This window comes from Aythya marila, assembly GCF_965140915.1.
Source record: "Aythya marila genome assembly, chromosome: 5".
NCBI classification, from domain to species: Eukaryota; Metazoa; Chordata; class Aves; order Anseriformes; family Anatidae; genus Aythya; species Aythya marila.
This window is the reverse complement of record NC_139046.1, coordinates 58,368,899-58,393,574: the sequence shown is the minus strand read 5'-3', so window position 1 is coordinate 58,393,574 and position 24,676 is coordinate 58,368,899. Positions and strand designations below refer to the sequence as shown.

At 41.8% G+C, this 24,676-nt stretch overlaps 1 protein-coding gene across 5 annotated transcripts in view; it reads right to left on the bottom strand.

Annotated features, from left to right (window-relative positions):
• HIPK3 (homeodomain interacting protein kinase 3) overlaps window positions 1–24,676 on the bottom strand; it is a 66,099-nt gene that overhangs the window by 28,739 nt on the left and 12,684 nt on the right. For 4 of the 5 annotated variants that reach the window (XM_082761876.1, XM_082761879.1, XM_082761877.1 and 1 more), the window contains exon 2: window positions 22,973–24,068. In XM_082761876.1, coding sequence (XP_082618002.1) covers window positions 22,973–24,066 — 1,094 coding nt within the window. In that variant the 5' untranslated portion in view covers window positions 24,067–24,068. Of the gene's footprint in view, window positions 1–22,972; window positions 24,069–24,676 lie in introns of those variants that run through there. The other variant, XM_082761880.1, reaches the window with a different exon arrangement.

Here is a 24,676-nt window from a genome sequence, read left to right as displayed (position 1 = left end):
CACCCAGACACGGCCTCTGCCTTTCAGACAGCTACATTCGGATAGTGAATGTAGCATTGTGATTTCATGCAGTTAGCATGATACACTGAAGTCACTCTGGAAGAGCAAGAGAAACAGACAAGTAACACCCTCATTTTCCAGCAGATGAGTTCCTTTATCTCCTGCCTTCCTACCCAGTAACACACTAAAGCCCCCAGATGGTGCCCCTGATGACAGTGGAGTGTAGGTGGTGACAGGCCTACACCGGTGTCTAAACTCATTTTGCACACCTCTTACTAGAACACTTGCTTTTGTCCCTTCAGCATAGGACACATACACCTGTGTACATCAGGGTCAAAAGCTCAGCCGCAAGCCGGTCTCTCTGAAGTCATTTTCTAGCACTCACCTGTTGCACAACAGTTCTCTGCATAGGTATATTGCACTGGGAACAAATATGCTTGAGATATCTCAAAAGATACAAAAGTCTTCTAAGCATCTCTACCTGTTCTGAGAAGGTTTATGTGCACTTGCCTGGATGATGGCTGGTGATAATTGGATGGAATTTTGCAACTCAGACTGATAAAGTTTGTATTTAATTATATTGTTTGCATTACAGAAAGCTCAACAAAAAAAAATCAACACAAATGTTCCTGAACAGGCGAAGTGATTTCATGTCATTTATCTCAGACATTCAGATCATTCTGTATTCATATAAACTAGTACTCTTATCTTATTTACCTTCCTAATAATGTTTTCCACCTTATTGGAATAAGAATTTCCCCATCTATTATTCTGCCTTGCAAACTGAAGGTTGTTGTCCATGACACAATCCTGCCCTCTAAAGAAAAAAAAATATCAGAAAAGAAAAAAGTTGTAATTTTAGAAAAAAGTTAATATTTTTATAACGGAAATTTTATGTAGTGATACTGGATTAAAGAAATTGTCAAATCAAGCATCAAACACTGACAACGTGACCCCAGGAAACAGAGTTGCTGAAGTCATTCTGTTTAAAAAGACAAGCAAGTAAGGGTTGTAGAATAAATTAACATTTAAAAGTAATTATATCAAATGAACAGCGATGTTTGATCACTTAAGAAGTTACTTAAATGGAACACCAAAATCCACTTCACTCTGGATATTCCCCTATATAAAGTATTATCTAGTCACTTAATAGTTATGTCAGCTGAGAAGTGGGAGGGGCGAAAAAGAACAGAAGCACCATTTTTGCAATTGTGGGAAAAAAAAAACAGAGCAGCAACTGGGGCAGGTGGGTTAACACACATGAAATTAATCTGTTTTCTCAAGGTTATCCCAATAGAGACTTTTGGTGAACAGCAGTATTCTTAAAGACTTCTAGGTTTTAAATCCACTGCTAGCAAATACATGTATATCTGGCACGTTTTATTTAGCTCTGTTGCTTCCATAAAACAAGGCACAAAAATGCTCCCAACATCCAGTACCTGGTGACATTCACCAACCTAAACTTTAATTTGTACGCTGCTGTACTAATTTACGATGTTCTGGTAAGTGAACAGATTGGATGACCTGGTCAGTTTTCCCCCCTTCTAGTTTCCATGATTAGATCTCTGGTGTAAAATATGACACCCCCAGCAGGAGTCACATTCTCACTGGTGTTTTAGTGGTTCCACGAACATAATCACACAGAAATGCCAGAGCCTAAGCCTGTGGGCACTAGGGCAGGTAACTGACAGCATTCTGACAGACCTCTGAAATGACATTAGAAGATCTGAAATGTTAGTCTTTTCCTCCCCGCACAACTAAACCTATGGACTGCTCGCACGGAAAAATACACAAGTCTATTTTGGTAGGCTAGACTGTAAGACTTCAGCCCTCCAGTATGTCACATCACCTGCTCGCCACTGCACGACAATCTGCTTAAAGAATCCGTATGCAACAGCCCTCTGTGTACTTCACTCCAGCCTTGAACCCCACCAAAACCAGTTTGCTGTTTTTCCCCTTTTTGTTCTCCTTCGATATTTTGTCTTCTCTGCTTCTTTCCCCTATTTTCCTTCCCTGGTACCACACTTTAATTTATTTGTCCTTTCCTGTTGAAAGGAGAGCCACTCTATTCTTAGAAGAGTTTGAGATCCTAAAATAAACTGCTTAACTATGTATCTATTACATCCAGATTGATGCCATGTCAGAGTCTGACAGCACACTGCAACAGGAATGCGAGCGCAGCAGAGAACCCCGGCGTTCCTGCAGGCTCCGGAGTGCACATATTTTTAAAGCAATATTATGTACAAAAACCTTACCCAAACACTAAGACGTAGAAGTCTGCTTGGTTATTTCTTCTTCTCACTACACGAGCGTTCAAGTTTCTTAGCTTTTAACTTTGGTTTCCCTTTTAAAGCAGTTCTGGCCTGACATCGAGCACTGAAAGTCCGTCTCTCCACAGCCACGCTGAAGAGGAGCTCAGGGTAAAGTGGAATCCACCAGAAGTCTTTTTATCAAGCAGAAAGTTATAATTTTGCTGTCATGGCAAACAGAAGTTAAAAACAGCACGGTTTAAAGGGGAAAAAAGATAATAATGGGATCTAGATAATAATTGGATAATAATGGGAGCCTTTCATCCAAGTAAGCCCTTTGAGTCCAGTCCAGTACACTAATAATTGAGAGTAGCTCGTAATTTATGGCTGAATACTTCATTCTGTTCCTAATATAGATAGCCATTCACATAACGAAAAGGCACACTTGTTGACAATATTAACAGAAGCCGTAAGGATCAAATAGTCAGGGAACTTTCCCCTCACCCCCCGAAATACTCCTGCAAAAATAGGGCTGCAGCACGCTGCCTGCTCGCTGGCTCGAGCTGTCGTCGTATAATAATTTGTCTCCCCAAGAAAAAGGGAAAGCACCCCACCTGCCCTGCCCATTTTCTTTCCTCCATGAACAGAGAAAGTTGACACAGAATTTCACAAGGCTCTGCACTAATTCTGCCGGCCAAGTTTTAAAAGCAATAAACATTTCCTCAACTGGGATGGGGGGGGGGGGGAGAGCTGTAGTTATTTCAAGAACACAACTGTCCTTTCATGGAACTATTCAAAAGTGTATTAATATAATACAAATAGGAATTATGAAGCACTCCCAAATCTGTACTAACCCAATAAATGACACACACACCATATAATAGCCATAGTCCACGTAAATACCATACTATTTCAAGACCACACATTAGTTTCAACTTTCAAATGGTCTGCAGCAAAAGACAAAACCAAAACATGCCAACTAAAATTCATTAGAAATACCAACTACTAACAAAAACTGCAAAAGGAAAGCCATTGGGAATTGTCCCTATTTTAAATGTAATATAAACTCACTAAACCCTGACCACTGCCCTAAAGGCTAACGTATTATGGGAATTTACACAGTAGAAACACTTTTTCCACTGGAAATATGAAAGCTAAAGTTAGCTGGCCTTCTCTTCTGAAAAGGTATTTGAGATTTCCCTGGAGGTGTGGGGAATTAACACCTGTTTTGTTTGTAGCATATAGGAATTTCGCAAGGGAAAACGTTCTCCGATCAGAGCATTTCCTTTTTTTAGTCCCAGGAACTGTTTTCGGATTATGCTGTTAAACAACAAATTCACACTGCAGAAGTAAAGGCCCTGCACCTCAGGTAAAGCAGGAGGAGGCCTTTCTGCCCTGCAGAGCTCCTAGGAAAGCCGGGTCCTGGTGGCGTGCTGCCTTTCAGCTCCAGCCCGATGTACCAAGGGCATTTTCCTTCACCTGCACCATCACCATCTTCAGTAGTAGCCAGACACCAAACCCTTTCCTTACGTAGGCGTGGGCACTGCTGCTATTTTGCGTCCTTGCTTTTAAGCAAGGCTCCCGGCACCACAGGCCTCACTGCACCCTCAGGAGCAGTGTTAGCGCTGCCTTTTGAGTCAAGTTCCTTACATCCTCTGGGATTTTTGCATTTTTCACCTTTATGAAGTCCATCTAAAATACAGGTGTAGCCTGAATACGTTAAAATCGGGGGAAAAAGACCTCTTCTTGAAAGAAAAACGTCTCCCAGAAGCAGCCCCTACCCCTCCTTTTCAGCCGTGTTCTACGTGTGTGCTGCCCACAGCCTGGACAGTCCCTCCACATGCACATTTCTATAGGAGGGGGCAATTTGAATGCTTTTCTTCTATGCTCATGATCGTCCAATAAGTCGTTTTGGTCACTGACATTGGCCCAATATTATAAGAGAAATGAGCGAGGAGCATTGTTACCATCTCAATGGGATTCTTGCATAGCATGATATTTCTCCACAGTCAGTTTGAATGAATGTTTTCCTACTGAAATCTCGATTTTCAGATTGACAGCAGCATAGAGAAATTTTTGTTGACTAGATATAAAAAATTATGTTATCCATAGATAGGGTAGCATAAACTATAACAAGCAGAGAAGCAACATACTCAAGGAAATCCCTGGGAGTAATTCCGATGCCGAGCCAGACCCACACATTTGCTTACACCTACCCAGGAAGAGCGTTTGTCAACCCGTTTTGAAGAGGCCCTATAAACAACAAATATGTCAATGATGTCGCCAGGACATGAGTGAGCAAAATTATCCATTAGATACAATTGTTGAAACTGCAATACTTGAAGCCTTGTAGAGAAATAACCTCTTGAGAACGGTTATAAACAAAAACTGTATCAGGACTACATCAAAATCAAAATAGAAGAGACCTAGAGACTAATAACCTTATGAGGAAAAGAGTCCATTAAAACAATGATAAATATGAGTATTTTCGTTACTTATTTGGGAACGAGACTAGATGACAGTGACATTTTTTTTTTAAATCATTATTTTATGTCTCTGACATTGCAAGTACCCTTAAACAAATCAGCCTTGCACTATGATCTAAAATTATAGGTTTTTTAAAAAACAGAAATAACTAAAAATAACTGACTGGGAAAGACATAAAACCCAGCAGATATCCAAGAAAAGCCACATTTTTGGAAAGAAATGGTAATCTGAAGAGAAAAAATATTATAGTCTACAGAAAGTAAGTCAATGATTTACCAAGTCATGACACGGCATGGGGAGTACTTAAAGACAAAAAGCTGCCTTGGTCAAGTAGAAAGCAAAGAGATCTTTACCTATTTAGAGACCTCAAGCAATTGTTTTTGTTTGCTTGTTTTTTTTTTTTTGTTTTTTTTTTTTTAAATAAAAGGCAAGACAATCCAATAAAATACATTATGACTACAAAGGTCTCAGTTCCATAGAATGAGAAGTGATCACGTATTTTTGCACGTTACAACCATAACAGAGTATATTTATGTACCTGCTTTATTTAAACCTGATGTAAACAGGTTTGCATGATTTATAAAACTACAGGTGCAAAGATTTCTTGATGCCAAATCTGTTTCTAAATCTTGTTCATTATTTTAAACACACACAAGCAATTGATTCGCTTTCAATTCTGTATCACAGATTTCAGTTTAAGTTCATATGAACTGTCCTAAAAAAGTATGACTGGCTTTTTATTGAACAAGGTCAACAGGATGAAGTGTTCAACTTTGCTTAGTTTTATTAGGGGAGGGGGAGGAAAGGGAGGAACTGAAAACAAAAAACCCCACAGTCAACCTTAGACCAACATCTGTAATGAACACGTTGTGCACAAATGTTTTACAACTGGAAGGTTTAAGCAATCTATAAGCAATGTCTTTTAATTAAGAACAGCATGGCAATCTTAACAATGCATCGTGTTACCAGCTTTACCGAGTCAAAAAGAGCTACCACGAATAGGCTTCGTTCTACAGAATAAGCACATACCTCACCGTGTTGTGTATTTCTTATCCCTCACTGGTGCCAGTATACCCACTGAAATGAGAGACAAGTGAAATCAGAGTTTCTTTGTTTCACTGTTCAGCGTGGAAAGAAAGCATTAAAAGAAAAAAACTACCCATTCAGAGGTTGAAGTTAGAATAGCTGTTAACTGAATTCAGTGATCATGCATTTAACCCAGCATCATCTGCATTCTAGCCGATTTAAGTCAGGTGTTGCTTGACTGTGAAATGTCTATGTTTATCTTCGGAAGGGGAAGAGAATAAACTGAACTGTATCTTGGAGAATTAATTTTATGGTGAAAAATCATCTCTGGAGATATCCCCTAAATAGGAGGGTAAAGTACAGAAGTACTGGTGTTATAAAATTCAAAGCGGTGTCTCTCGCTGTAAGCTTTCTACGATTTAAAAAAATGTATAAACACAAGTGCAATTACAATTGTCATATTGTTTGGTATTTTCTAAATCGTAAAAGGAATAGACAAAAACTAGCTGACTGCATTAATTCTCACAAGTCAACACAGCTTTAGTTAAGAACGTTCTGAAATAAATACCACTGAAATCCAGCAAGCACGCTAACACTTCAATAATGAGTCACTGTCGTGTCATAACCACGTCAAATCACAAAAATATAGAGGCAATGTTTACGAGCTCAACAATTACTTTAAATGTAATCATTTAGCTAGAACACATGACTTGTATTTCCCTATGAAAGGCTCTCAACTTAACTGGATTAACACACTATTGATAGCCAAATTCCGCTGCCAGGGGCTACTGTCAAGTCATCATTTCCAGAACAAACCTATAAGCTAGTTTCTTTATCCTGTGTCCGGCTATTACAATAAGCTCATCATGAATTTGCTCCCCAAATGCTCTAAAAAATGCTGCGAAGAACATTCAAGAGCTGCATGACACGGGATTACCTGTTCTGCCGGAATTAGGACTTGCAGCAGTCACAGGTTAGAAGGCTAAATACCTTCAGCAGCTAACCAAGAAATTAACATCCAATTTTTCCAACACTGTTTTTTTTTTACTTAAAGACAATTCAAGTTGAATGCTGTGAAAGTTGACTGTCACATAGAAATCAAATCCCAGACATCCTGTTCTAGGGAGGAAAAAAAAAAAAAAAAAAAAAAAAAAAAAAAACAGCTCTGAGTTTTCATGAAAACATTGATGTTTTTCCTATCTAAAGCAGCACTCACAGATATTATGCCTACTTTCCCCACCCACTTCTTAAAGCACACGTGACAACTGGGAGATTTATTAATAGCTGGATAAGTGAGCTAGGAGAGAAGTGAAGTAACCTACGTCAAGGTACCACTTGTGCACCACCACGCACTCAGGGTTACGCTACTGGGCAACGTGCCCTGCACTGCGCCACCCACCTCTGCAGGATGGTAATGGGGAGCAGAAGAGCTTCTGATCCTTGTTCTCATGCAGGGCCTAAGAGCAATTTCAATACAACCACAGCCCTGCTTTTTTGTTAACCCATTCCCGTTTACAGCATCTGGCTAAAACGAGAAAGAAGCAAACTTAGAGAAGAATTAGTTAGTTCCTCCTGTTCTCCACACAAAAAAAAAGAATTGGTTTTAAAGTTACATTTAGTAAGAGGAACAAATAAAAGACTTGTTCTAAACTGAGGAATTTTCAAGTCTACTTCCTTCCCCCTCTGCCAGCAATACTGTTTGTTTCCTGAGACTAATAAAGCTGAGCGGGTGACGGAGCACAAGCATTCCTAATGAAGGAGCCCTAAATGTCATTTTAAAGGGCCAGAGGAGAACAAGCAACCATAAAGGTTACAGCATAGACAACACACAATCCAAAGAAAACATTTTTGTTATGTTAGGGACAGGACAGGCCGACGTGCCAGCTGCAGCCAAAGGACTGGGAAACAAGAAGTGGCAGCCCCCAGGCTCCTGCACGGGCACGGCTGGCTGGATGGCACCACAAAGTCACCCGGCCAACACGACTTACCCCATTTAATCAGCAGCTAGTGACTCCGCTGCAAAAACATCGGTCATTCACGTGATAACATCCTCTGTTGTCTCTGTTGTGACACAGATTAGGACCTCTCCAGCTCCCCATCGGGACAAAGTATAAAATCCATTTCATCATCAAGCACAACCAGGCTGTGGGACTCTGCTGCTGGGTTTGGTCATGCTAGGAATGTCTTTCCAAAAAGTCTCTAACATGCAACTAGACACAAAAGAAACACCCTAAGGAAGCTCAGGAGCTCCAGATTGAATGCAGCTGGGAGAACATACCAGCAGCTGGCAACACAAATGCACCTTCCTAGTTTTTGCTGCTTCATCTCCACTTAGGTTTTCACTATCAGCCACCAAAAACTGAACACTGAATCGATCTTTGGCTGTTCTGAGCTGGTTGTATATTCTCCGTTGATTACTGGAGGCTCATGCACGCATTCCTTTGCCTCTTCCCACCTTTCATGGAAAAGGCTATACTTGAAACAGGAGAAATAATGAGATTACGCCAAGGCAGAATCCCCCCTGTCCTTCTACAAAGGAAAGGACACCCTACTGTCATCTGAAAGAGAACACTGTCTTACAGAAATACACGTCTAGCACTTTTATTTTTGTAAAATATATTGAAAACATTAGCCCTTAATGCATATTTATCAGTTGTGCAAACTTCACAAAGCACTACAAAATTTCCACGTTTTTCTTAGGCCCACCACAAGCGAGCTCAAAGAAGTTCCAGAAGACTACAGCTAAGGGAAAGAAACCACTGGGAATTCAGTTTGAATACAAACAAAAAGGTACAAAAATTTAAAAAAATCTTCCCTTAAAATCCAGCTTAAGTTAAAAGCTTCCATTCACAAAAAAGAGAGACCATGTTGAACCACGTAACAGATGAACATCCAGCAGAATGGTACGAATCCCTTTCAGCTACCACCTTTTAGTAACAGATAGCCTACTCCATGCAAGGGAAATAAAACATTTTAAGTAAAATAAATGAAGTAAATCAGATTAAAAAAAGAAAAAGAAGAAAGACTACCCTAGAAAGTACTGTGCCACTGAGCCCCAAGCCTGCAGGCAGCGTGGGAAGGACCTGATCTTACGTAAGGTGTTATTAAGGCAGCAAAGCTGGCTGCTTACCTGCAGATACTTAAATACTCAAAATAATCGCACAGATTAGTGAGCAACTGTCAGAGAAAAGCATTACCTACCTGTAACGTAGTCAGAGTTCCTCAAACTCTCTCCCCACGTGTATTCTCTTAGAGGTATACGTGCCTTAAGGGCTTCAAGTGGCAGATGTTGTCTGTAGCGTGCTCGCTAGGGGCCAGCAGGCAGAATCGGATTTACCGCTATTCTCTGTACACCCACACAGATCCAAGCTCTGGAAGGATTCCCCAGCCACAGAGCTAATTATGGTTTATATCAATAGGCCAGTATGGCAAGGAAAAAAAAAAACTTGTTTTACAGGCACAAAGTATTCTTCCTTCAGAGAGGCACAGGAGGAACTTGAACCCAGTGATACTGATATCCCAGAAGAGGCATCTGCTCCAGGTGCTTCAGTTAAAGGACAGTGCAGAAATATGGGAAGAATGCCACCTAACAGGCATGTCAAGCAGGGAGTATATTTTAGAACAAACCTGAGCCATTTCTCATTTTGCAGATACTTTCTGTTAGGCTCAAGCCCACAGAAGTTTGGGGCACAAACCGAATACAGCAATCCACTGCTCTGAGAAGGCCTTTGGGGCAACAGTGCCGAGGAAATTAGTCGAACTGAACAACTCCATGATTCAGAAGTAACCCTGACAGCCTTAAACCACGCTGCCTGCCTTTTGGGAACAGGCAATTCTTCCCCTGGAGTGCACACTGTGCCTTCCCTGGGCTATCAGGGCATGCAGTGCTGCATTCCTACATCAGCTTTAACCACAATGGACAAAGGAGAATTTAGAGTGGCATTACTTCTCAATAACTGAGCCTTTAAATACGAAGTTACATCTCTTAATACAGGGAAGGTACTGCACCATTCACTTTGTCCAAGGTTAAGATTTTGTTAAAGGGTCAGACTGGCAAGGATGCTTTTAACTTCTGTTTCCCCAGTCCAGTCTTCCTGGGGCTATAGGGTCTTTTGCTTGACGTGCAGCCCTCTTCGTGTATACCTTTCCTCCTCGTTTTCCACCTGCTCAAGTTGAGAAAACTCATGTATTCCCTCATAATATCCCCTTTCCTCTCTCACCTTATTGCTGTCTTGGACTCTACAGTCCTCTGAACACAGCTTTTCATAGAGCTCACAGATGAGGTCTCTCATCTTGTGTCCTGCAGCACATTCAAAAGGCAACACACCGCTGATTTAGTTAGTCCAGAGCTGTGCACATGCTGACCAGCCAGGTGGCTGCTGTGGAAAAGCAAAGATAACCACCAGCTTCTTCCTTTTTGCCTTACAGGAAGCACTGATTTACATCTTCGCTCTGCAGCTGCTGTTCATGCCACCTGCAGCGGTACCTTCAGGACTCTGACTGAAGATGAAAACACTTGGAAGGTTTGGGTTGGCTTGGGACAAATGCACACATTAAGAAGTTTGTGGGGAAAAAAAAAAAAAAAAAAAACCTACTCCAAAGTTCTCCAAAATCCACCAGATTATATCAACCCAGCCATCACCTTATTTCCTACGGCAGCAGTTTGTTCCTTTGTGGAACCGTGACTGCAGGCAACCAAACAACCCCTGCAACAAACTGACCACAGGGACATCTTCAGCATGGATGCCTTCTCTCGTCCTGGAGGCTCACCAGTGGGGAGCTACAGATGCAGCACACGCAGAGAAACTCCACAGATGGATTTGTAACCACTCCCTAAGGATTAATGAACAGGTCAAAGAAAATATTCAAAGAATCTAGAGGAGGAATTACATTGACACAGTCTTGTGCAGAAGCAAAAAATTAAGCTGTATCACTGAAATTTAAGAAGTGAAGAATGGATCCACTACGGTGATCCCCCTTAACTACTGTTAAGCTGCAGAATACTTGAACTTTTTGATTTGATAATACACGTTACCCTGGGTACTGCCTTTCGTTCATTTTCACTTCAAACCCCACGTCAGGTGCTTGACAACACTCAGGTTTGTCAGACGGAAAAAACGAGACCTCATTCTTAAGTCACTGTAAAAATGTTTCAAAATATGTTTATAAACTGCTGAAGCAAAGCTAAAGCAAAAGCACGGAAGCCAGAGGAAATGAGTTGTTGCATCTGATTTTATACATGCTCCAGATGCAAGTGGTGCAATTCACAAACAGAGACTCAGGTCACGCATGTGTGCAACTCACGGGGGGGCGTGTATAAAGAAAACATAAACGCACCACCATAAGCAGCAGCATTTCACGTTATTCAAGCAAGCAGAACCTAACACGCTAGCTTTACAAAACGGTGCTCTCCTTACCTAGTCCCTGGTTTCCCAGAAGGCGTACATCAGCCCAGCTCTGGGGCTTCCTCTGTGCCGGGCACCAGCACCCAGCTCTGCAGGGTAGGGCCGGATGCTCACCTTCCCTGAAGGCTCGTGGCAGCCCTGGCAATCCCACACAAGCACCAAGAAGGCAGGCACGGGGCTCTTGGGCAGGAGCAGGAACCGCCTGAACTGCAAAGTAAGGCCTAAGGGTTTGGTTTTGGACAGCAGGGAGAGCAAGGGCTGAGGTTACCGCTCTGCACTTGGTACTCCTAATTTATACAGCACCGTCTTCTGTGAAACGACCGAAATTGAAGCAGATGACTTATCTTGGGGGGGGCATGACCCATGTGAAACTGCTGATAGCCAGGTTAATGAACAGGTATTTCACTGGCCTCCTTTCATACATGCCTGCAACAGCCGACCACCCCCACCCAAGCCAGATTCTCTGGGCACAAATAAAGAAAATGCCGACGTGTCAAAAAAGCTACACAACATGAAGTAAAGACACAGAGCACATCGGCATTAAATATCAGACCACGATCTCAGGCTTCTCATTCAGTTTTACGCGAGACACCTCTAGGCTGGAACGGAGGAAGAGTCACTCGATAGCGTCTGCGCACAGGCTGAGAACGGTTCTGCGGATAAAATGCTAAGGAAAAAAAAGCGTTCCTCGTTTGTAAATGCTTAATCACATCCAGTGCAACCTGAGAACAGCCAGAAATGAAGTGCTGATTAGGTTTAGGCGATGCTGAAGTCATTATGTCAGGAACACAACTGCGTGGCTCCAGACCCACCACCTCCTTCAGCGGCACGAGGCCCCGCTACGTTCCCACCGCCCTGCAGAAGAGGGATTAAGAGAGCGCGATGGAGTGCTCCAGGCACTAATGACACACTAATTCCTGCTTATCCCTTCCTTTAACACACTACAGCGTTACAGTACCCCCGCTCCCCTGCCCCCAGTTAAATATCTGACGCTTTCCTAATTTTTTTGGGGGTGCGTTTTAAACCCCTGTAAATTAAAACCAACTCGTCCCTACGTTAAACACTAAGTTAAACAGGAAAATGAAACAGAACAAGACAACGCAAGGGACACAAGTGGCACTGGCAATGAAAACACAGGACTGTATGTCAACGAAACAAAACAAAACTCGAACCGTTCAGCTACTAGGAAGGCAGACAGACCACTACAGAAACAGCAAGAAATAAACTTCATTATTCACTAAGCACTTGACTTCTGTTAGTGCCTCTCTCTTATAGAAATTAATCATCATCCAGACAAACTTCAACTGCAGGGCTTTCCTAGCAACTTTTCACGTACAGGAAAGCTTCTGATTCAAGAACACTTTCTCAGAGGCAGTTGTTGAAATTGAGATGAAAACCAAAGCCCAGTAAGAAGTTATACTGCATAATCTACAAATTCTTTCCTGCCGCTTTCATTTCCAGGACTCTTACTACCCAAAATGCCAAGATCCTTGACTCCACTTTTAGCTACTGCTGCAGAGAGGTCACGAGCCCCAAACCGGCTGCATCTCCAGCCAACACCATGCCTGGCATGGCTGGTCTCACGAGGGGAATATCCAAGCACGTCAGCACACAGACTCTGCCCTGCAGCCCCCAGTCCCCCTGCTAACTGCAGAAGCAGAGGAGCAGCCGCAGAACTCTCCAGTCCTGCTGTCCCTTGCTCGTAGCAGCCAATACCAAATCTGTTCTTCACATAACCCTCTACAGAAGTCAAAGACCTACGCTACATCCTCTGTATTTCCCTCTAGACCAGCCCAACCCCCACAAACCACAGCCAGTGGTTTGACTCAACTCGGAAACTAGGCCAAGTGGAAGATGCAGGAGACATTTTCAGAGCATCTGAGAAAACATCCTTCTGGTGAGGGGGGAATGGGCGTCTGGAAATGCTGCAGGAAGTTTCAAGGTGTTGTAACACTTCTAACAACACAAGCACAGCCAAACAGCATACCTTATGTTAAGGCATACAAGTTGCATCTTGAGCTAAGACGGTACTGGATGACAAGAAGCGAAAGATCAATTATCAAGAGTCAGAAAATTAAAAGCTAAAAAAGAAATTTAAATTACCAGGGTTCAAAAAAGCCCTCAACACAATATATTATTACCCGTGAGACGAATAATTTGGACTTAGACATTTTCAGCAAATACCACTAACTGCTACTAACAATTTGCAATCACCTCAAACCAGCTTTAAAAAAACATGAAGTCTTTAAAATTGATAATACTATAGCAATATTCAGTTTAAAACTTCTCAAATATATTACATACACAGACAAGCTTTGTTATGAGCTATGTAGTGTATGCAGTTCTTCAAAGTTATGAAATGCACACATCCAGAAGTTACCTAAGGAGCGTTTTAACAAAAGCGTACAAAGATAAAAATAAAATAAAATAAATAAAAACAAGAACACACTGTTCCAATTTAACTCCTAGAACCAGCTTTGGACAATTAAAAGCCACTTTAACTTCACATCAGTTTTGAACCTGCAACCTCAAAGAAGAGGAAATTGAGCTGTGTGCTATGGGTGCATGCACGTGTGTAGACACACCGCACACTGATACTGGCATTAATGTGCAAGCTGTTTTTCCAGGTCATCTGTATGCATTACACCTGAAAGAAAGTACACTCTCAGGAAATGTTTTCTCACAAAAGAGCTTATGTTTTAAGCTACTTTGAACACTCACTGTTGATCGACAGTTCTCAAAATTTTCCACGTAAAGCTTTCAAGATACTGCTTGAAGATCCTACTCCAGTGCAGCTGTGAATTAAGGGAACCAAGTAACGAGATGACATTTTAGAAGAGTCTGCAGCGCTGTCCCGGGACAAGAGAAGCATCCCTGGCATTTACAAAGGGGAAAAAAGGCAAGACCTACAGCAGCCCTTAGTCCGCAGAACCAAATTCCACAAACAGTTGATTTGCAGCTCTGAGAAAGCTGCTTTCTGAGCAAGCATGTAACCTCGCTGGATAAATCTCAACTGCATACCAACAGCACAACTGGCACGCTGCGCTGTGTCAGAGCTTGAGGTAGGCCCAGCAAGGCCCAGCGAACCATACAACACGAGAAAAAGCCTGAGAAATCCTGAATTCCCTGGAGCCTCCAACAGAAGTTTAACAGAAACACAAGAACGAGATGAACTTGCCTGCTCTGAAGACGTGCTGTGATGTTACTTCTCCCCTCAAAGAATGAGGCCTTTGGAGCCAGGCCTCCTGCACAGCAGCCACGCAGATAAGGCCGTAATTTACAGAATAATCTGCTGTCTGTGTAAAATGCCAGGTACCACGTTTCCAAACATGCTATTTTTAACAGTTTATCCTTCAAGGTGATACTGTGTGCTAAGGAAGACATTTTGATTTCAGACATTCTGAGTTTATCACAATGGTTAGTAAAGAAAGCTTAAACTTTTGGACGCGCAAGGAAATTAAGTGAGCCCTAACCTGTCCCAGTTTTACCATCGTCTCAAGACCTTCTCTATGAAGTATGGATGTGGTTGTTTCTAGTGCTTAATAATTTCGGGGTTGAGACACAGAAGACCCCACGTGCGGCCCTACCCCTCCACACAGCATCGTGTGTGAGAGAAAATGCTTCCAGGCAGCCTTTTGCTGTGGGACCTCGGTCCCACACTCACATTTCAATTTATTTTCATATATAATTTTACCTGTACCTAATTACATCCCCAATTTTTAAAGTTTTAAAGTTTTTATGGCAGACACCTGCCACTTCTCACTTCATGCTAGAAGTCACTGAAAGTTATTTTCTTGTTGCTAGTTTTTCTAAATGATGGCATTATTTTACATGTCAGTTCAGACCAAAACCGGTGAAGTGTAAGATGTTTCAGGTGTGCCCCCCTTATCTATTTGCACTTGTAATATCAATATCAAGTCTATCATTTAACCCCAACAAACCGAAATACAGCAAAAGCAAAGAGCTCTTTCTCCTTTAAGATGATAAAGGAATTTCCCCTCTCTTCGAACTGTAGCAGCCTAAACGCCAGGAGAACTGTCATCTCAACTCTGATTTAGGCAGCTGCTCCTACAATTGCTATTCATTCAAAACCTGGGCTGCAATTACTCGAATCTCCATCAGATACACGGTGCCTTCTAATGCTTCATGTCCTAAGCACGTCTGCTCCTGCTTATGTTACTCAGAAAATCTCTAGCTCAGAAAAATGGCAGCTTGAAGGCTGGCCACTATGTCATGCACTCCCATCCTCGTGATACTCCTCTGAATCTTCAGGGAGGATAAAAGCAGTTGTAAATTTGCAGCCACCCTGCCATTCTTTTCCACAGCACAAAAAACCAAAAACCTCTAAGAACAAGAGAAACCTGTTCTTGTTTTCTGCTTCTATTAACAGAGAGTAGTAAGGTATCAGGGACCACAGTATGTGGACTAGAAAATATTAAGAGAATTGAAACTGTATTTATTAGCAAACAGACGTAGATAGTTTGGGTGAGCTAAGTCCTTTTCGTGGTTCAGATTGGGTCCTGGCAATCAGGAAATGGAAGTTCAAAACAGGAGTCAATTAAACGATTAATGAACACTGCAGAGAGTGCAAACAATCTCACCAGATCAACAAAGCCATTTGTTTGCAGATACGAGCTACAGAAGTTTATCTCGACATTAAATTCTCTCTGCTCAGAAAAGAAAACAAAGCAGCAATCACAGCCTCCCGACTTTACAGGGTGAAAACTGGGCAGGAGCGCCTCGAATCGCTCATAAAAGCAAATCCATGCATTATCACGTTATCGGGACTCTTTTCCCATATATATTACTGACAGTAACCATGCTCACAAGTATAGCAGCTGACTTTGAACATGCTGACCTTGAGCAGGCAAATGACCTTAGCAGCATGTACTTCTGGCTTATTTCATTGCAACGGCGAGGCAGCCTCACCATCTATAGTAGTCTAGAGTCTCTGGCCACCACCCCTGACTATTTTAAGATATCCCAATACACTTCAGTGATGCACAGTTCAAAGTGATAGAATAACATCTGCTAGCATATTTAAGTGCAAGTTGTTTACAGAGGAATTTTTAGCTTGTTCTCCTACTTGGCTTCCCTGACAGAAAACTCCATTTATTAAGAGTTTTACTTCCTATTTTTGCATCTACTTTTCTTTTTTTTTCTTTTTTTTTTTTTTTTTTCTTTTTTTTGAGCAAGAATTTGAGGTATTGTGAAAGGAGAAAAACAAGACGTCCCACTCTAGATAAAGCTTATTTAGAAACTTCAAGTATGTGACAACAATGGGTGGACTTGAAAGGCAGTTACTTCCTGAGATGTCAACTCTGCATGACTTCTTCCCTGGATAAAGAAAACCTATATTAAGATACGTGTTTATTTGCATGCCAGGCTTTAAATTGATACTTTATACCTGTAAAGTGTGGGCTGATCTCATGTTAGGAAAAGACAATTGACAACTGCTGCAATGGATTAATGTGTTATTACTGCTTCATAATTGCCCATTATAGCTACAAGCCGAACCCACAGAAGGAAAAAACACTCTCAGGAGGTACTGTCAACCTGCACCATCTGGAGTAACTGCAGTGCCACAGAGCACATCTAATCAAGTTACAAAGCCCAGTGAGAAAACAAGCCTGGCCAGGAGTATACAGCCACCAGGGTTTTTTTTTTTTTTTATTTTTTCTAGTTTTAAAGGGTATGTATAAGAAAGAGGGAAAACAACAGATCAAATCAGCTTCACAACAATTTGGGAAAGCAAAAAAAAAACAACACAACCTAAGTTGTTTATACTCTATTCTGATACTAAATATGAAGGTGACAAGTTATAAATAAAAGCAGCCCCAGTGCACTCGTCTCCAAGCATGCACGTAGCCCTCACTGTACTCCAGCTCACGGACCGTAATTAAGCCACACAGCTCAGCTGCTCTATTATTTTCCCCAAATCCTTTAAAAGGGAAGAGTCTGCATTGGATTCAATCGCTCTTCCGAACTGCAGAAACGAATGGGTGAGTGCAAGCTACCATGGCAGACGAAGCACTTATGTTAAGGGGTGAAGGAGAGGTGGTCTTGGCAAGTGTGCTGGGATCGAGGAGGGTCTAGAGGGCTGTTTGCTGTACCAGCAGCACCAGGACCACAGAATGCAACAAATACCACTTTTTTCATCCCCTCTGAGTCTTCACGGGAGAGCAGTTTAAAAGGAGGAGATGGAGAAAAGACCGGTGCCATCCAACAGGGATACATCCAGCAGTGATTTTTCCATCCCTCTGAGCTCTGCCGCAACACTAGTGACATTTGGCATTTTGTCTGGAGCAACTCTGTTGATTAGCAACTATCCTCGGCTGGAAGGCAGGAGGAAGGATATCGCTGACTGGTTCGGGAATGAGTGGACTCCACTTACTGCTTTACTCCTTTGCTTTTCCTTGTGGGCACATTGCTGAATTAACTAGGATCGTATGTTACTGCTGTCACCACCCGAGGAGAAAAACAACCCCAAGCTCTGAGCGCTCCTTTACAGCCAAACACCTTCCAGCCTGCGAGCATCACCCGAGCACTCCGGGAGCCTACCACAGCTTCAGCTCGGCCCCCATTTTATAGAGATCAATTATACTGCTTCCCATCCACTTCATTTTCCCAATCAATTTGGCAGTGCTAAACAGCAGTTTGAGTATGGATCTCTGGCTGCCAGGAGTAGCAGAGAAAACAAAAACAAATAAATCAACATAAAGGTGATCTCCTCTGGAAAAAAAAAATAAAAAAGGCAGGCAGTAGCTCCTCCCAACCAACGCCAAGTGCTGGAAATCACAAGGCTGTGCCTACACAAACACTGACATAATGCTGCAGACTCTCCCTTAGCAAGCTGTGTTCAGCACACACTGCAAATGCTGAGTTGTGCTTTACAAACGTGGTGTTGTGGTCAAGTAAAAAGTGGAAGAAGAAAGATACTGGAGAAGAAAGAGGCTTTATTATTACCAAACTCCACTACATGGCATTAGGTGGAACTGTGCATCCTCTACATAAAATTTTACTTGCTTTGAACAATGCCTAAATGTTACAGACAACAGTGATATACAGAATGAATCTCCTGTCATTTGGTAACAGCTAGCGATGAGAACAGAGCTCCTGGCCACTGCTGTTGCACCCAGCTGGTTCCAAAAGGGGCAAATTCTACCCAAGTTTCTCTGCAAAAAAAAAATCCTGGAAGGAGCACCATGTAAAAGGAGAGGTCTGCTGCGAAAACAGACCCCAAAAGACCTGTGGCAACACAGAACGCCACGCACAAGCTCTTTTCATGACAGTGGGGCAATCGAACACTCTGAAGCCCCCGTTCTCACTTTCTTTTCCCAAAATACATACAACCTTACGAGAGGGACGAAGAAAAGGAAAATGACTCCCAGAGCCTACAAACAGTACGCCTTAGAAAAATCTTCCACCTCACCAGAGGAGCATGAGACAAGAGAGTCAGAAATAAGAGCTATCTGTTGATTCCCCTCCTTCCCAGCCCACACTGTGCGAGGAAGGGAGAAAAGCAGCTTTTAATGCTGGATGTAACGCTCTGGTTTTCTTGGTTTAGGGCACAGATGACCCAGAGCAACATACTTATCATGCTTTTTCCCTATATGACAAAAGCTTGATCATCTACACTGTATATAAAAGCAGCTTTTTTCTTTCCAAAATGTATACACTGCTTAGTTACTTACCTACTTAGATCACTCACAAAAGGTCAGCAATCTTAACGCGTGAGACCAGCAGCAAAGAAAAGGCCTTGAATACCAGACCCCACTAGCCCACGACTATTAAAATCCAGGCCAGCATAAAAACAGCATGGAAGCACAGTCACTGACTTTCAGGGAAACAGCATTTGGAATAACATTTCATGTTTGAAACAAAGAAGAAAGCCATGACTTAAGAGAGTGCCTTGCGGTTAAGCACTTACTCCCATCGATACTCTGTCTTTGCAGGTGAATAATCTAGTTTCTGGCAACAATTTCCAAAGGTTAGTTAAAAACAAGTATAAAAATACTTTGTAACATTTCATTAATTTTCCTCCTCTTTGCTTGGGAAAGCTGAGACCACCAGGAACACATCAGATTGCTATTACTCAATGCAGTTTGTCACCACTCCTCTGCTCGGCTGCGCTGTTGTCAAATTGAAGTAGCATCACTCTGCCTGACCTCTCCTCATACAGAACTGCTGTACCATTTTCAGTGATCATCATTGTCACCTCTTCTCTGCTATAGTCCATGGTAAGGTGAAATTTCGGACAATCCATTGTCCACTCACCTGCCTGTATTGCAGTTCCTGCCTTAAGTGCTAGTATTGGATTATTACTCAGTTTTCCAATTTATTGCTCATGTCCTCTCACAGACCTAAAATACCATTCAAAATATGGTTAACAGAAGATTTTGTTGCCTTCTCTGCTCTTGCAATTCATTCATGACAGTCTCCTACATACACAGGAAAAAACGTGGTGATGAGATACAAAAAAATGTTTTCATTCGCCTCTGCAAAACTTCTTTACATATTTCTCTTGAGCACTTCTACAGACAAGGGTGGACATGTGCCTTCAGCAAAGTGCCAAATCTCACTGCAAACTACAACTCTTATTTTTGAAAATGGCCATGGCATAAGTAACCCACAACCTCTACCAAGTCAAACAGAAGGTGGGAAGTTGCAGTGGGGTTGATGTAACCCTCTGAACAGTTTTGCTCCTCTGCCTGGTTCCCCAGCAAAGCCACAGTTCAGCGTAGGCACCCCCACCGAGGTGGGAAGACAGGCCTGCTTCCTTTCCAAAATACACACACACTGCATCTAAAGGCATTTCATTCCATCCTCCCCTAAGTCTGCAGATCCTAAAATAGTTGTCTAAAGGCAAAACACAACCCTTCTGCCTCATACCTTTTTCTTGAACGTCTTGAGCTTGGCAGAGTGCTTTTGCACATCGGAATAGGTCAAGTTTCACATTACGCTGACGTTTATATAGATATTTCCTAGATAGTGTGCTGTTCCTGTCACTTGGTGAATCAAAACCTCGTGCACTGTCACCTCTGAACAGACAGGGATCTCCACTGGTAAAAACTACAGTAAAGCTCATAATACACTTAAAGGTTAACATGCTCTGAAGACTTCATACAAGAATACAGATGTGATCCTGCTAAGAAAGACAGCTGTAGGGAACAAGCCTTTTAAAAAAAGTTGTTCCAACCTGAACTGTAATGGAATTAATTTAGTTCAAAGCTTTAAAGAGCAAGAAAACTTTCATTTAATTGGATTTGTAAGCGACCTAAACAAACACACAGCACCACTGAACCTAGGAAAATGAGAGAAGATTTCGGTAAGTCTCAATCGCTGCTTGCTTCTTTTTAAAGGGTTTGTTTCAACATGTCATAGTCAAACAAGTCAAACCTGCACTATCACTCCCACCCTCTAATACAAAAACATTTAAGCACAGATATATTTTAAGAAGTAGCTCCTTTGTTGATTGACAAGTGGCAAAATTGCTTGCAAAATAAATTCTACCTCAATACCATTTATTGTCTGAAGGTCCTCCTCATTCCTTGTCAGAGCTTTTCTCTTCAAATCTCCTTAACATCACTGATGTCGAGCACTTTTGGAGTCAACTCCCTATTTTCTGATATTATTTACACTAGTCAGGTACTCCTAAGCAATAAAAAGAAGTCTGAGAAACCGTATGCCAAGCCGCACGAAGTTAATTTGAGCCACTCAGCCAGCAGAGAGCCATGCATCCACAATGAAATCCAATGGGCTAAAAACCTTTTCAGAAGTAAACTTTCTGCTGGAGGAAAAAAAATAAAAGCAAACTTATGTCCATTTCAAAATGTTCTTAACCAATATTTACCTCAAATATAGCATCAGAACTATTAAAACGAACAGAGCCTGATCTACAAGGAAACTTGTTGGACTCTGTTACCCCATGTAAAGCCCTTACACGGAGCCAAGACAAGCATGGCATGTATACCCACCAGCTTTATTCTTAATAACCCCCAAAAAAGTATTTTTGAGTGTACATGCACAAAGCCTACTTGGTCACGCTTTAGTGCACATCATGTAATGCAAGTATCCAAACTAGACAAGAGGTGCCAAGGAGCTGCACACTGATCTTGAAGCACAGAGACCTGTGCAACTCTGTACACGTCAAAACCCTAGAGGATAGGTGCTGAGAAGCACAACCCCCCAAAAAATAACAGCTAAAATTTGTATGAGGGCAGCTGAATGAGCGTAACAATGCTATGTCTGAGTCATGTAAAGGAGAAAAAACAAGCCTGAAACTAGACAGCACCAAATGAAGTATTACAATAGGACCACCCAGCCTGGTTGCCTACAGCCTCTCCCTTTGTCAGTTCTTGGGCAGGGGGGAAGGAGACAAAGAGCAATAGCTCCCAACAATCTGCAGTTGTGTCAATAAAGACAAAAGCCAAAATATGTACAGAAGTACTCTCGTACTTCCATATGAGAATTCTCACACGCACTTCGAGTAGCTGCTGGATTATGAATTTGTACCCAACAGCTGATGTTAAGACTTGTGCATAACCTCACAGAACTCACGCTGCCTTTTCAGGACTTGCTGTATTTCCAGGCTCCATAAAATATGTGCGTCTCGGATGGCACACAGCTCTTACACTAAAAGGAGCTCTCGAGTTACTTCATTTCTTACTTCTCATGTGCACGTTTCTGTATAACGTGGGTATGCATCAGTCAACATGACTTCCCGATTTAGTCAACTCTGCGTGCTTTTGCAAACCTTCGCTGCAGTTTGCAATTACTAATAAGGAAATGCAGGTGATTAGTGAGAATATTTTGTACGAGGACAGTACATGAAACGTTCTCATTTACAAGCTATGGTCAAAAAACAGTTAGATTCTTCTGGCATGAACTCCTATCACCATAGTTTCATCATGCCCAGAACTGTATTGCACAAGTTTTCACTTCCAACATGAATAGCTGCAACATATTTAAAATTGTCTTTAGGTTACTCATTGTCCTAGGCTACTGGCTTTTCCCTGAATTTGCAGAGACAGGCAACACACAGGATATACAGCTGCCAACAACGCAAAGCAGAACTGAAAAAGGTGTTCTATCAAGACAAGCTCAGCTTATAAAGAAAACAGAAGCACTTCAGATGTTAAATATTAATGGCTTTTAAAACGTTTCACCCATTGGATGACTATACGAGGAAAGGATTAAAAAAAAATCAGAAATATACATCCGATGTAGAATGCAACCGTTTACCAAAATCACTTTAAATGCCCAACTGATACCACCTGAAACATTTAAGTATACTGTCACTCCCTAACTCCAGAAGTTCACTGAAGTCCACAGCTGCTGAAGGCACTCAATTAGAATTGAGTTTATAAGAACTAGGCAAAATATTTACAAGTACGGGAGAAAAACAGAGGAGTTTACATCATCTTTGGCAACGGTACATAAAATATGGTGTTTCTAGTACACTGTCCAGCTGCTTACAGAAAAAAAAAAAAAAAACTCTTATTAGGAAGGCAGGAAAGGCATGCTAATCAAGCAAGCAAATGCTATCTTTTTCTAACACACTTCTAGAAAAAAAAAAAAAAAAAAAAAACATTACGAAAACATCCAAAGCAAATATTCATGTTCAAAATAGTAACCAATCACTTAATCTTGGTATGTCCCAGATTCTTAAATGGTCCTAGTGTTCTCCAAATTACTATCAGTTATCTGAAGGAGTAGTTATTTAAACCATTAACATCAATATATGAGAAATTAAAAAAAAAAAAAACTTCTCCATTAAAAGTTAAAAACGTAAAAGACACCTACCTATAATACCGAGATTGTAAATATGTTGAACAAATAGTCTTTGATACATGGCTGGCAGACCCAAAATCTATTACTTTAACCCGGTAAGGCTGCCGAACAGGATCCACCAACATAATGTTCTCTGGTTTGAGGTCAGCATGGATTAAACCAAGACTTTTTAGTTTTTTCAGTGCAGTGGCCACCTGTTGCAGAATAGGCCGTATTACTTTCAATCGAAGAGGGCTGAATTTGTTTTGTTTCAGGAAGTCGTATAAATTCTGTTCCAACATCTCAAAAACCAGACAAGTATGGTTACGATGCTGAAAGCATTCATAGGCTCTCACAAAATTGAATTCGTCGGCATTTTCAGTACTTAGTCTTGCTAATATGCTCACTTCTATTTGTCCTTGGCGTGCATACGAAGGATGATTCTTCAAGATTTTGATTGCCACGATCTCATTCGTCCCCCTTTTCCAGCACTTCACCACTTGTCCAAAGGTCCCTCGCCCAAGGAAGTCAAGAACCTCGTAAGTATTTTTCACAGAGCACAATACCTCATGCTGTACTAGCTGGTAGTCTCCATCTCCACTTGTACCACCTTGTTTTGAAGTCGCAGCAGTTGTCACAACCGTCACTGGGTTTCCTACGTTGGTTTGCAACATCGCAGGCAATATGGACAGTTCATCAACGATCTGCATCGTGCCGTTCTGATTATCCAGCTCTTCACTCTTACGCTTCAATCCACATCGCTGGGGTCCTTCCAGTATATCTAATCTGCTTCCTTGAGTCCCAGTTGGAGGTGCCTCTATCTGAGCTCGCTGCGCCCGCGCTGCTAACGCTTTTGTAGCACCTGCAATATTTTTTAAAGCAACAGCATTTGACTGCAACAAAAAGTTCTGTCCTCGAGGTCTGTCAAATGGGTTTTTAGTCTGAAAGAAAGTACTAACCCTGTGGGGAGAAATTCCAAAGTTTTTACCATTCACGTAGATTTGCGGGTAGGCTCTTTCGTGGTACACGCAACTGCTTGGTTCTAGTTTGAGTTTCTTCACACTACAAAAGGCACTTGACTGGGTTTGATAAACATATGGTGGATAGACCAAGACTTGTGAGGCCATACCTACGGAGGGAGGGAAAAAGAAAAAGCAGGTTAGAATTCTGCATTCGCATTTCCAAAGTTTGCAGCAGTTTCCCCACAAAAAAAAAATAATAATAAAAAAAAAAAAGGACAAGTGTATTCGCTAAACTACGTAGCTTGAATTTTGTATTGAGTTTCTTACAGCAAAAAGCAAGCTCATCATGCCTGACCAGTGCGGTGCCTTTAGCACAGACTGCAGCAGCAGCAGATTACATTAGTAAACATTTTCAGCAACTGCACGGGGCAGAAGAGAGAGAAGTCTGCAACAGGCCAGCGCCAATGATTTTTGATGTGAAAGAACCAGCTTTGTGCCATAAGAACTCTGCTTTCATTTAAAAGCCTCCAGCATTTCTGCATACGATGATACCGCAGCCTTCAACAACTTAAGGTGAAAAAAATACAATTATTTATAAATGGCGATGTAAAAATAACGCCATGGGCTGACCCTACCCTCCATCCTACCCCTTTGTCACAAGTACCATCAGGCTTGGAAGAGCAAACAAACGACACAACGCTCAAGAAATTTCACTGCCATGAAAGTGACAGTGCAAGACAGGGCCCAAAATACCGTGTGCGCACACGTGTTCACG